Source organism: Plutella xylostella, chromosome 16 (genome assembly GCF_932276165.1).
Source record: "Plutella xylostella chromosome 16, ilPluXylo3.1, whole genome shotgun sequence".
Classification (NCBI taxonomy): domain Eukaryota; kingdom Metazoa; phylum Arthropoda; class Insecta; order Lepidoptera; family Plutellidae; genus Plutella; species Plutella xylostella.
Genome location: NC_063996.1, coordinates 2,578,089 through 2,591,941, shown reverse-complemented (window position 1 = coordinate 2,591,941; position 13,853 = coordinate 2,578,089). Strand labels below are relative to the sequence as shown.

The following is a 13,853-nucleotide window of genomic DNA, read 5'->3' as shown; positions in this document are numbered from 1 at the left end:
TTGGCCGGTTTTACTTTTTGTTGGTTTAAGATCACAATATCACTGTTTGCACACAAAACTGGATTTAACTTCAAGAGCAGGTTATTGTTTGCTTGACAGTTGAAATAGAATTCTAATTCTGTTATAATAAGTCATATATGGCTGCTAGTTCCTGGGGAGTGGAAGCCAGTGTCTATAGCACAGGTCTATTCCTATTATAGGCAATGGCTGTCACCTTTTATGTCACCTTAAATTGAAATAGCCAACTTGTAACGTAACTAATATGTCTTACTAATTTAATTGTAACCCTGTGTGTAATATTGGCAATAAATGATTATTTAAGACTTAAATCTATAATATAATAAGGGCAGCCTTATCCCTAAAAGTGATCTCTTCCAGGCAACCCTAAAAGCTAAGAGAGACAATTTTGAATATAAATGATGAGAATACCTAAAAATCATGAATATTGTTGACTCTAGTTGATGGCGATATTTTGATCAGAGCTGCTGTTGGTAATGATAGAAACTAATAATTAAATGCATATACAAACTCCTGTCAACCACCTATTGAATTATTATCAACAATATTTCGTGATTTGCACACTTATTCTCACTACTTACTAATGTATCCACATGAGACACAATAGATTTTGTAGAATGAAACAAGTTAAACACCCTTAGCGTTAGTTAGCACCCAAGTGATTTAGATTAGCCAAGTTACTCAGTCACATTAGAACTGTCTTAGTTTAAGTATTGTCTAAACATAATTCTAATTATGTTAATATATTAAATTTATAAGAGGATAATGAAGAATGTTGGAATAACTTTAAGGGTTTCTTTCTTATAAATTTAATTATATATATAAATCTAATTATTATAAATTTTAGTTCTAAGGGTTAGTGGGTGGTCCATAAACACGTATAGCATTCAACTATGGCAAATTACATGAAATAAAGATAAAAACATAGGAAATACTCATAAAAGATAAATTTAACCTAAAAGTGTATTTTATAATGATTACTTTAGAGTTTAGATTACAAATCGTACTGATACTCACCCTCTTTATCCTTCTGAGACATGGCGAATCTTTTGATGAGCCTGTTCACGAGAAGTAACACCAATTCATTCAATAATTAAGGGAAAATTTGTTTCCATTCATTAAAAATACGATTTGTTTTGGTTACACTTTTGACATTTCATTATTTTCGTTCGGAATGTTGGCAGCAAGCAAGGCATGACAGATGACATCAGTAAAACTACGTTCGTAGATTATATTTTTATTCACATCAGCATTCAGCATACTGTAGGAAGTTATCCAAGTAATTATTCTGCGAGTAGTTAGTTATGTTACGATCGTATATAGTAGACATAAGCGGAATTCTTCTTCTTCTTCCTAGCCTTTTCAAATAGTCTAAATATTAGCCTAGTCAAAATATTCAGAATTTTTAGAACGAACCTAAAATTTAATGTCATTGACCAGTACTGCCAACTGCAGAAATATTACTGAAAACCGATGTAAATATTTGAGAATGTACGAAATTTTGAATATTGCCGGTCTCTGAAAGTACTGATATTCAGGAAAGTTTCATTTATAAAATATATTAAAAACAAAGCCGGTTCTTCTTTCTACCATTCGTCATTGGAACATTTTCACGTATAGTCAGTGATTGACTGCAGAATTTTATTGATTATTTTGTTTGCATCTTTTCAGATCGGGAATGTAGATTGGGGTGAAAAGTAGAAAGTTGTTAGTTGAAGCTTTGTGCCTTGCTGCGCCTGCTCAGCGGTGACAATGGCCTCCAACAATATCAGCACCCTCGAAGGGGTTGTCGACGATGCCAATCGGTAAGAGAACTTGAAAACTTCCCTAACCATATTTTTTATTTATTGTAGGTATACCTATCCATCTATATAAAAAGCAGTTAAAAACCTTATTTTGAAACTCCTAAACTCAACATAACTACATAACTCACTTAGGTACTCAACTAAGAAATTTTACAATAAAGATTATAGAAGAAAAAGTTATGACTGTGTTCAAATAATTCTATGTGCCTACTAGAAACCGAACTCTTTTACATTTCAATAGACACAGCGATTATAAAGTAGGAATGATCAAGGTATTAAAAATGATTTTTGATCTCAATGTGTTGTGTATTGAATATATTTTTATACCTATTACCTATTTTTTATTTTACTTACTTCCTAATAAATTCATTCGTTTAAAATGCAATGCAATAACTACAGAGAAATCTTTTGGAAAACAGTAAAATTTATAAGTTGGTACTTTTATTAATAAATTATAAATTCTTACACAGTTTTCCTTCCAGACATACTTCGGGATTTGATTGCTATAAGAGTAAATACACATATTTTTAAACCAGTTTTGTCAACCCGGTATTAATGCAGATTTTTTATAAAGCACTGTACTGTCTTGCATGGCACCACTAGCATGTCATTCTGCAAACTTGTGTTGTTTTAATCTATCTTATTATTTATGATAAACTTATAACTCAGTTGATATCAAAATTGTGACCAAAACTTTATGTTATGTGCACTTTATAGAGCATGAAATTGGCTGCATATAGTCAAACACTTCATATTCTATTTTTTTCACACAATATATTATACTTATTAGTTTTTTCTACACTAAAACATTTTGATAAAAAGTAGGTTTAAAATAGCCTTTAAAATTCACTGCATGTTTAAGTTTCAAACCAAGTATCCTATAACTAGTTAATCATAAATATTGTTTCTTATGGATGCAATATTTTCTTATATTATCTACATTGTATGTAATTGCAAGTGCTGCCTATATTTCTCCAATTAAATTTAAAATAATAAGTACTTCACGTTGATTGGAGCAAGCATATGGCACCCGCAGCACATAGCACTTACAAACACCCTGTATCATCACTCTTCTCATTTTAATTAATAACAGGGATGAAAACTATATTACACTGGCAATACCATCGCTTGACCCTAGCTAGTCAATCAGCAAATCAATTTACCCAAGAAATGCAGAAATCCAACCAATCAAAGGACAGCTTAGGGTCAAACGTGAGTGGCGCCATCTATGTTCTCTTCCCTGTCATCTTAGTAACAAACCACGCATTGACGTCTTGTTTTTTGTTTCCAGTGTGAGCTTACCGCATCCCGCACTAACCGGCGCCCGGGTGACAGACAGGTTGACAATAATGTGTGTGTCTCTTTCTCTTGCAGTGGCACAACGTATTTCTTTTCCAGAAGTAGGACTAGCGCGAGTCTCTGCCAGCGGGTGCAGCTGTTCCTGTCTATTTACTGGAAGTCATGTCTGGTGGTTGCGACGCCGCTTCTTCTGCTGCCCATTCCTATATTGTACGAGGGAGAGGTGAGTTTGATGGGTGAGAAGTTGCGCGGCGTGATACGCGCTAAATGCGAGGCGTTGCGCGGCGTAACAGACACTACCTTTTAAAGTTCAAACTTAAATTGTGTTTTCAGTTTAAATTGCCTCATGTCAGTAATTTGTTATTTGCCGCAGTATTATTAGATAACAACAACAGTTAGGTATATCTACCTATGCATAATAGATATTAATTTAGATTCTCAAGCCTCGTGCCTAGCCTAATTGATATAACCTACGTAACTGACACTGGTTCTACGCAGCATTATGAGTTACGCAGGCTATCGGCATTCACGCACATTCAATATTAATTCATGATGCAGCATAACTTTTAAATGCTATTATTATAAATCCCTGTAATAACTACTATAAATATTCCATCTTATTTAAATAATAGAACTAAGCAATTTAAGAAAACTATCATCATAGGTGCAAATTAACGACTTATGTTTGCGTGAAATCTGGACCGCACATTTTTGAAATCCACCAGTTTCTTAACAACCATCAAAACAAATAATCACCGAAACTCCACAGGCGTTTCGCTGCATGTACGTAGTCCTGATCATGGCGACGTACTGGGTGCTGGAGCTGCTGCCGCTGCCCGTCACCTCCATGCTGCCCATCGTGCTGTTCCCGACTATGGGCATCCTGGACTCTGATAAGACCTGCGCCTCGTATATGAAGGTTAATTATTACTTATATCATTGTATCATTACTAGGAGATCCCGCGAGCTTCGATTCGCTTCGCATAAAAAGTTTTCCCGTTGTAATTCCGTGATAAAAAGTAGCCTATGTCCTTTCTCGGGGTCTAGACCACCTGTATTCCTAATTTCATTCAAATCCATCCAGTAGTTCTGGCGTGAAAGAGTAAGGCCTGGGTCTCCTATTTACGCCGAGCGGCGCGTCCAGCGTCACGCCGTAGGCCGCGTCACAATGCTCACTATTGAAATGTACTGATGCGGTCTCCCTCACACGCCGACGTTGGCGCGTAGATGTAGTGAGTATCGTGACGCGGCCTACGGCGATGACACTTGACGCGACCTACGGAGTAAATAGGAGACCCGGGCCTAACAGACAGACACACACATATGAATGTGGAGGAAGCGACAGAAGTATGTCAAAATCGTGGCACGTGGAGATCCATAGTCTCTGCCTACCCTGGGAGACAGGCGCGGCGTGGGTATCAGTATGTATGTCATTTCGCTGCATGAACGTAGTCCTGATCATGGCGACCTACTGGGTGCTCGAGCTGCTGCCGCTGCCCGTCACCTCCATGCTGCCCATCGTGCTGTTCCCCACTATGGGCATCCTGGACTCTGATAAGACCTGCGCTTCGTATATGAAGGTTATAATATGTATATTATACATATATATCATTATTTATTACTAGCTGTTCCCGCGAGCATCGCTGCGTCTATAAAAAATTCCCTGTAGGAATTCCGCGATAAAAGGTAGGCTATGTCCTTTCTCAGGTTCTAGCTAGACCATCTGTATACAAAGAGTAACAGACAGACACAGTTACATACTTCCGAAACCGACGTGCGTGTATGAAGAGACTTATGAATGTGGAGGAAGCGAAATTAGTATGTTAGGAATCAGGGTCGTGGCGCGTGGAGATCCATAGTCTCTGCCTACCCCTCTGGTCTCCCAGGCGTGTATGTATGTATGTCGTTTCGCTGCATGAACGTAGTCCTGATCATGGCGACCTACTGGGTGCTCGAGCTGCTGCCGCTGCCCGTCACCTCCATGCTGCCCATCGTGCTGTTCCCGACCATGGGCATCCTGGACTCTGATAAGACATGCGCGTCTTATATGAAGGTTATTTACTATATCATTACATACATTATTTCATACATATCATTATACTGGATCCCTGCGAGCTTCGCTTTGCATAAGAAGTTTTCCCGCGGAAATTCCACGAAAAAAAGTAGTCTATGTGTTAATCCAGGTTGTCAGTTAACTCCATAACAAATTTTATTAAAATCGGTTCAGCCGTTTTGACGTGAAGAAGTAACACACTCACAAACTTTCGCCTTTATAATAATAGTAGGATATCATTTATTATATCAAGGTTGCCTGTAAGAGATCGTCTTAGCGATAAGGCCGCCTATTGATCATTGCTCCTAAAGTCAGACTTCTAATCTCAGATACAAAATTTACAGATTCTGAACGGATATAGTCAACAGTCGATTGTCCCGCGATTAAGTGACATATCGTTCTATTGGCAGGACAATCGACTGTTAATGAACCGTTCCGAATCTGTCAATTTAGTATCTGAGATTAAAAAACGGACTTTAGTTTATAAGTATTCCTTACTTACTTATATGTTTTTCTATTTGTGGTCACTAAAAAAGTAATATTCTATTCTATTCCACATGCAGGAGACCAACATGATGTTCATGGGCGGGCTGATGATCGCGGCCGGGGTGCAGCACTCCAAGCTGCCGAAGCGGGTCGCGCTGTGGACCGTGCAGGTGGTCGGCTGCTCGCATCGGAGGTAAAATTTGTTACTGGTGCTGCCATCTATTGTGTAATATAGTATGTACTTATATATTGTATATTTTTGTTATCATGGTCCTGGTTTTCTGGGGCAGATATTAGTGTAAAGACTCAGGTCTTGGGTGTTAATATGTAAAGAAAGAAAGAAAGATAAAACTTTATTTGACAATGACAGCTTATACTTAATTATACACCATAATAAAGAAGTAATTAATAAATTTGCTGTCCGCCAAAAAGGCGTCCACTCAGCTATTGCAGCGCCCTTGGCCAGCCTTTAGTAGTAATATTCCCGTATTCCGTAAGTACATATTTAGAGAAGTCTGTTAAACGAAGTTTTATATAGTATATTCAAGTATACAAAGCGTCATTACATGAATCAAAATGACCCAACCAGTCCTCATGAATTGACAAAATACGAACATGTATCCAACTCACCCATAAACCATTCGGAATAACCCAGCACCTTATGTCTAAAAAGCATTTAAAAAATTGGTTGTAAAAATCGGTAAGATATGGCTTCCGGCCGGTTCCCTAATATATGGCCACTAAGCCATCACTAGTAAATCCTAACTTATCCTAACTTAATATTATAAATGCGAAAGTAACTGTGTCTGTCTGTCTGATACTCTTTCACGCCAAAACTACTGAACGGTTTTCAATGAAATTTGGTATACATATGGTCTAGATCCTGAGAAAAAACATAGGCTACTTTTTATCCCGGACTTCACCAACCTCACCAGCAGCGCTACTGCATATTTAAATAATTGTAGTTTTTAGTGACATGTATAAATCCTTATTTTATTTGTATTTTATGTAAGCCATACGATAAATAATAAATATCCCGGAATTCCCACGGGAAAACTTTTTAAGGCGAAGTGAAGCTCGCTGGAACAGCTAGTAAATAATAAGGGATAAGGTTTCGCGGTACCATAAAATACGTGATTCTCATTAGATTTTACAACCAATTTTGTTAAATGCTTTTTTACATACCGATAAGGATAAGGCTATCATTCTACAGCGACGATAAATGGTTTGGGTTAATTTGTTATTAGTTACTGTGCTGCCATCTATGTTAGTATGATTCGAGAGTTATTTACCTACCCATCGCATTAAAAACACGGTGGTATATTTTATTTTTATGAACTTACGAGGCCTATATCCAGTAGTGTACGCTTATCGTAGAGAAACAATCATCCTTATCATCATCATCATTATTAGCCAATAATCGCTTACACTAATGGATTAGGCCTCTTCCAACGAGTGTCCCAACAGTATGTCCTCTGCAGTCCCTTATAAAGTCTAAAGCCCATATGCAATCATATGTCAAAAATTCAAAAGTCAAAGTTAAATGTTTTTATTCATCGTACACTTGTCCAAAATTAATAATGCACATGCAGATCTTCACACCCGAATCATTAAATCGTAAAAGCCTTAAAAAAACATTTGCATTTTGCACCTTGTTCGAAAGAAATAGGAGTCAATATCATGTGCCACATAATTGAAAACAACAGATCTGTCAAAGATTTCTATGCGCATTATCAATTTTGGAGCACTGTATATAAATATTAAATTTTCTGATGAACTTAATTTTTGTACAAACTACTCTCAGTTCGGATAATTCTTTGTCTTTAGCTGCGTACAGACCGGCCAAACAAAGCCAACGACCGGGATTCGTTGACCTTCGTTGCTGCTGCAATCTGCCCTGTATTATGTATGATAAATATCCATCGTTGGGCCGGTCTGTACGCAGCTTTAGGAGAATAATGATCTATGCAATCCTCAAAACCATTCACACCATACTAAACCCCTTCTCCCCCCATTCCAGACTAAACTTCGGTCTCACCTTCGTGACGATGTTCATTTCGATGTGGGTGTCGAACGCGGCGGCCACCACCATGATGGTGCCCATCGTGGAGGCCATCCTGCACGTGCTGCAGGAGCAGGGGCTCGGCGACGTGTATAAAGATAGGTACACTGCGACTCACTCAAGATGACCAGAAGGGCTAGCACGGGGCGCATTTAAGACGTGACAAGAGTTTAGCATCGCACTCACTCACATCGCGCAGCCTCAAGAGCGAGCGCGACGGAGAACTTTTGTCACGTCTTAACAGCGCCCTGTGCTACAGGGCCAGTTGATGTTAAATTGTACAGTGCGACTCACTAGAGATGACCAGTCGATGTTATATTGTACAGTGCGGTTCACTGAAGTTGACCAGTAAACCAAATCAGCACAGTTACCGTACCACCTCAGATACATTAGTGATTAACAACCTTTAAGCAGCGTCGCTCGTCTGTCAAATATATGTCAGATGCATACAAAATATGTCAGATGCTTACAACATATGTCAGATGTATACTAAATATGTCTGATGCATACAAAATAAGTCAGATGCATACAACATATGTCAGATGCATACAAAATATGTCAGATGCTTATAAAATATGTCAGATGCTTACAAAATACGTCAGATTTGACATACATGCTGAAGTGTATCTTTATACTACCTATATTATAATCTGATATGTTACTCTCTATTACGCTGTATCTGTATGAGTGAGTCAGTAATAAACGATGAACTGAATTGAACGGTTGTTTCCCTAAACCTAACCTACTTCATGGCGACCAGCCAGGCCCGCCTCAGTGATGCACGTCATACTGTTCCAAATAAGGAGTGAATTTAAAAAATATTAATATGGAGCTGTATAAAGTTCGGTTCGATGTTATTGCGCCTGCAACTGTGTTCGTGATAGTACGAGAAAATTATTTAGTACAAGATGGGCAAGACTCTATCTAAAGAAGAGACCGTGATTGTGCAAAACGCATCAGGAGGTGGAAATACTGCTTCTGTCTCGGAACTGCGGTATCACTTGTCGAGCATCAGCGTCCTCATGACAGTCCTCGTCGCGTTCATGGGCATCGGTCTACTCTACGTAGCATTCCGTATGTATCGGAAATGTCATAGAAGGTGGATCCAGGAGGAGTTCGAGCAGGGCGCCACAAGGAGAGCGTTCTATAGACGCCAACTTCAGCAGGAGAAGCCGACTCCCGACTTCGGCAATCATTCCAGTGTGTGAAATCGAAGTTCGATTAAATAAATAGTGCCGCGAAAAATAAAAGTGTTTGTTACGCACCGGTGGCGTATCTTGATTACAGTGTCAGCATATTACGGTAGTAAAAATCGGAAATGTTCATGTGCTTATTGTAAATTTAAAAGACTGTAAGTACCTTATTATGTGTTCTAATTATCGCTACTTGTCCACTATGAACTTGATATCTCGTAACGTAAAAGGAATAGCGCTGCATTCCACTGCCTTATAGACGGCGTCCAAACAATTTAGTTGGAGTACTATTCTAGTAAAGTAAAACTTTAACCAACTTAAGTTGAAGCATGATTATTTAAAGTAACATTTTATTATCTAATTAACTCAATGGCTTTTACGTGTCCCGATTAAGAAATGCTAATTAATAATATAATTTACAAGTATTATGCCTGATAAAAGTGATCAATTAATAAAATATTACAATGAATTGCTAATAATTAAACAGTATTTAGTGAAGAAAGGCAAAGCTAGGTATACTTGTAAAACCACTGAAAATAAATTAGTGGAAAGTAAACAAATAGTACCTACAATTTTGTGAAAAAATAATTGATGATATTCCCACAGACGAAAAAAAATTGTTTGCTAAGTGTGTCCAGATTTATGAGAATATAAGAGAATTATTTTCACAAATAACTATTTTAAGTAAGCCACCGATTACGACTACTTCGCAAGAATCATCCAAAAAAAATGGAGTTTGATTTAAAAGCAGCGTGTGACTTGATTCCTGTTATGGACGATAGTGGTAAAAATACTAAACGAATTATTGATGCTATTGAAAAATGTATGCAGATATGCTCGAAGAAAAAAAATATACCATTATTGATTAAATTCGTACTTAAAAGTAGGCTTTCTGAGAATGCCAAATTACGCTTATCTGATAATTATCATTCGGTAACTGATCTTATAAAAGATCTAAAATTACATCTTCTTCCAAAGAAGTCGTTCACAGCCATACAAACGAAACTTCAGAACATCTCTCAAGGTTGGAAAACTATTGACCAATTTGGCACCGATATTGAAAAATTAATGACTGAACTTACAATTTCGCAAGCGGAGGGCGATTCTACTAAATATTCAGTGTAAAAGCCAATTAGTGAGAAAATTGCGCTTAAGAGATTTTCTGAAGGTATTCGTGATGCGCGATTAAGCACCATTATTGCTTCTAGAAATTACAGCTCTCTCAAAGACGCGATACAAGGTGCCAAAGATGAGGAGGTGTCGTCTGCTTCGACATCAGCGGAGGCCAACGCCGTGGAAGCTTCACCGAGAGGTCAATATCGAGGAGGTAGGTCTAGAAATAGTAATTTCAGCCACAGGTTCCAACGAGGGAGACCATATGACAACTATGGACGGGGAAATTATCAAAACGCCAATTTTTCGCGAGGAGGCTATCACCACTATGGTGATCAACAGGAATATTTCAACCGTGACGCCCAGTACAATAATAGGCGTGGTAACAGAGGAAGTTATAATCGAGGTTATTCTACAAGAGTGTATAGAAACCAAAACCATAATGTTTACTCAGCTCAGGAAAACTGCGATGCAGAATTGACCCCGTCACCTGAAAATAACAATCAACCTACAGTTCCCCAAAATTGATAATGCACATAGAAATCTTCGTCATTGTTCGGCAACGGTCGTATTCCCGAGCGTTAGAAAACTATTATGTATTTAGAGTGGTTAAGTGCATTTTCTTCATGAAATTTTAGTAGAATTATGTAATTGGTGCTAAAAGAGATAATTGATTTATCAGTAACGAAATTTGATTCGATAATTCATAATATTCCATAATATTAAAATTTACTTCGAAAATGTTACAGTAGGTAGGTACTTTTCAAGTGTCTTACTGAAGCTGATGTAAAGATGGATGAAAGAAGGTTTGAATAACACAAGGTTTATATTATAAGGAGAAATGGATTTCAAACACAGGTTTATATAAAAAAATTGAAATCTCAGTTCAAAAGTATTTACAGCACTGATTATTTCACATTAATAAAAATGTTTACATTAAAATCTCAGTTCAAAAGTATTTACAGCGCTGATCATTCACAATAGTATTACAATTACAAACTTGGTCTTTTGGGTGTGGCTTTATTGGCAAAGTGAAGTCTATCAATGTGACGCATATTTTATTCTTAAATGTTCCTCATAATATGGCATCGAAAAAATAATTAAAGTTGAAATTAAATTCACATTTGAAAAAAATAACAAGAACGATGTGTAATTGCAGCTCTTTATAATTCCACAAAAGTAATATTGATCTTGACCTTGAGACCCTTGACTGATCGGTGACAGCCACCGACCGCCCAAATTGTTTTCGATTATGTGTCACATGATATTGACTACTATTTCTTTCGAACAAGGATCAAAATGCAAGTGCTTTGTTTAAGGCACTGATTCGGGTGTTTCCGGGAATACGACAGTTTGCGAAGATTTGCATGCGCATTATTAATATGGGAGAACTGTACTCAGTTTTTTCGTGACTAAGAAGTTGATATTGTCCTGCAATACAATACTAAATACGTTACATTAACATTAAACAACGCGTCATGTCGTCTGTTATTAGACACTGGAGCTTCCATATCTGTAATAAAACAAGCTGCCGTACCACGAAATGTCAACATTTATGGAGAAAATATGTTGGTTCACGGCATAGGTGGTCAAATTTCTTCTATAGGACATGTTTATTTAACACTTTATTCGCAGAATGGTGTACCGTTTCAGCATAAATTCCAAGTATTCAACAACTTACCCTTAAAGACGGATGGAATAATAGGTTTAGATTTTTTAACCAAATACAAATCAAACATTGATTTATGTACGGACAATTTAACATTAAATCTTAATGAGAAAATATGTAACATTCCTTTACAGGATGTTACTTGGTATAATAAGGAATATTTAATTATTCCCTCAAGGAGTGAATCAATTCACTACATTGAAACGGATTTGCATTCAGGTGTAGATGTCGTAATTTGTACAAAAGAATTAGCGGAAAATTTATTTTTGGCTGGAAGTTTAGCTACAGTAAAAAATGGAAAAATACCGATAAAAATTTTGAATGTTAGCGAAAAGGAAGTTAAGTTACCAAAGTTTAAACCGGAAATACATTTGCTAAATAATTATGATGTTTTTGAATTTGGTCAAACGACTTCAACAGCTATACGTGCGGGAAAAGTATTGCAACTTTTAAACTTAGAACATTTAAATGAAGAAGAAAAGCAATCCATAGAAACTATATGTAAAAAATATTCGGATTTATTTTATTTAGATGGTGACAAACTGACAACTACAAATATCTACGAACAAACAATTACTCTTAAACCGAATTCAAGTCCTGTTTACGTAAAACCATACAGGTTGCCTCAATCATTAAAATCAGAACTGAATAATCAAGTAAAACATTTATTAGAAAATGACATCATAGAAGAGACAAAAAGTGAATGGTCTAGTCCAATTCTATTGGTACCTAAAAAGGAAACAGGCAAGTGCAGGTTAGTAATTGATTACCGAAAATTAAACGAAATTATTCAAGATGATAAATTTCCCTTGCCAAGTATTGTTGAAATTTTAGACTCACTTTCCGGTTCAATATATTTTTCCCATCTGGATTTGTATTCTGGATATTACCAGGTTAGTTTAGAACCTTCAAGCAGGAAGTATACATCATTCTGTACTAGCACTGGCCAGTTCCAGATGAAACGTCTACCCATGGGACTTAAAGTTAGCCCAAGTGCTTTTAGCCGGGTAATGTCTGTAGCGATGTCCGGCCTTAATTTTGAGAAATGTTTCATTTACTTGGACGATTTGATTGTCTTTGGCAGAAACCTACAGACTCATAACAAAAATTTAGTAGATGTATTTGAAAGATTGAGAAAAGTTAACTTGAAACTAAACCCCACAAAATGCGAATTTCTTAAAAAACAGCTTTTATATCTAGGACATGTTGTTTCAGCAGAGGGTGTACAGCCTGATCCTGAAAAGACGTCTGTATTACAAAATTATCCAATTCCACAAAACCCTGATGACGTTAAGCGCTTTGTAGCGTTCTGTAATTACTATCGTAAATTTATCATAAATTTTGCACAAATCACATTGCCATTAAATAACCTTTGTAGAAAAAATGAACCATTCAATTGGACCGAAGAATGTCAAAATTCATTCGATTATTTAAGAACAGCAATGATGAATACTCCAATTTTGCAATTTCCAGATTTTTCAAAAAACAATACTTTTATCCTTCAGACAGATGCTTCAGGGACAGCGGTAGGCGCAGTTTTATGCAATGGAAATAAAAAACCTGTAGCATATGCTAGCAGACCGTTAAACAAATCAGAAAGAAATTATCCAACAATACAGAAAGAGTTAGTAGCTATTGTGTGGGCGGTAAAGTATTTTCGTCCATACTTATATGGAAGACGCTTCATCATTGAGACAGACCATAAACCGTTAATATACTTGTTCAGCATTAAAGATCCTTCTAGCAGGTTACTAAAGTTTAGACTTTCATTAGAAGAATATGACTTCGAAATCACATATATTAAGGGGAAAGACAATGTTGGAGCTGACGCGTTATCTAGAATACGTATTACAGTAGACGAATTAAAAAACTTAACACAAGAAGTAGCTATGGTGTTAACAAGAGCTCAAACAAGAAAATTAGAGGATAAAAATAAAGATAGTGAGATTCAGATTATTCCTAACAAACCTATTCAACCTCAGAATGATCAACCGGATGTTGTAGAATTATTGAGGAAACCTAATAATAGTATAGAACTATTAATGATAGAAGGGAAAGAACTAGATAAATTGAGACAGTTAAAACAACTATCAAATGAGACTGAATGTTTCTCAATGCAGAGAAAAAATAATATTTTAAATATAAATCTTAATTA

The 13,853-nt window shown here is 36.6% G+C and overlaps 2 protein-coding genes across 5 annotated transcripts in view; one reads left to right on the top strand and one right to left on the bottom strand.

The window, feature by feature from the left end:
• The window catches only part of LOC105394133 (GPI transamidase component PIG-S), a 60,869-nt gene extending 59,684 nt beyond the window's left edge, over positions 1-1,185 (bottom strand). The window contains exon 1 of the mRNA XM_048626606.1: positions 1,036-1,185. Coding sequence (XP_048482563.1) covers positions 1,036-1,057 — 22 coding nt within the window. The 5' untranslated portion in view covers positions 1,058-1,185. The remainder of the gene's footprint in view (positions 1-1,035) is intronic.
• LOC105387566 (protein I'm not dead yet) overlaps positions 1-13,853 on the top strand; it is a 43,963-nt gene that overhangs the window by 20,578 nt on the left and 9,532 nt on the right. The window contains exons 2-6 of one of the 4 annotated variants that reach the window (XM_048626603.1): positions 1,690-1,823; positions 3,222-3,345; positions 3,892-4,041; positions 5,739-5,854; positions 7,682-7,825. In XM_048626603.1, the coding sequence (XP_048482560.1) occupies positions 1,771-1,823; positions 3,222-3,345; positions 3,892-4,041; positions 5,739-5,854; positions 7,682-7,825 (587 nt within the window). In that variant the 5' untranslated portion in view covers positions 1,690-1,770. Of the gene's footprint in view, positions 1-1,689; positions 1,824-3,197; positions 3,346-3,891; positions 4,042-4,534; positions 4,703-5,019; positions 5,176-5,738; positions 5,855-7,681; positions 7,826-13,853 lie in introns of those variants that run through there. The other 3 variants (XM_048626602.1, XM_048626605.1, XM_048626604.1) reach the window with 3 other exon arrangements.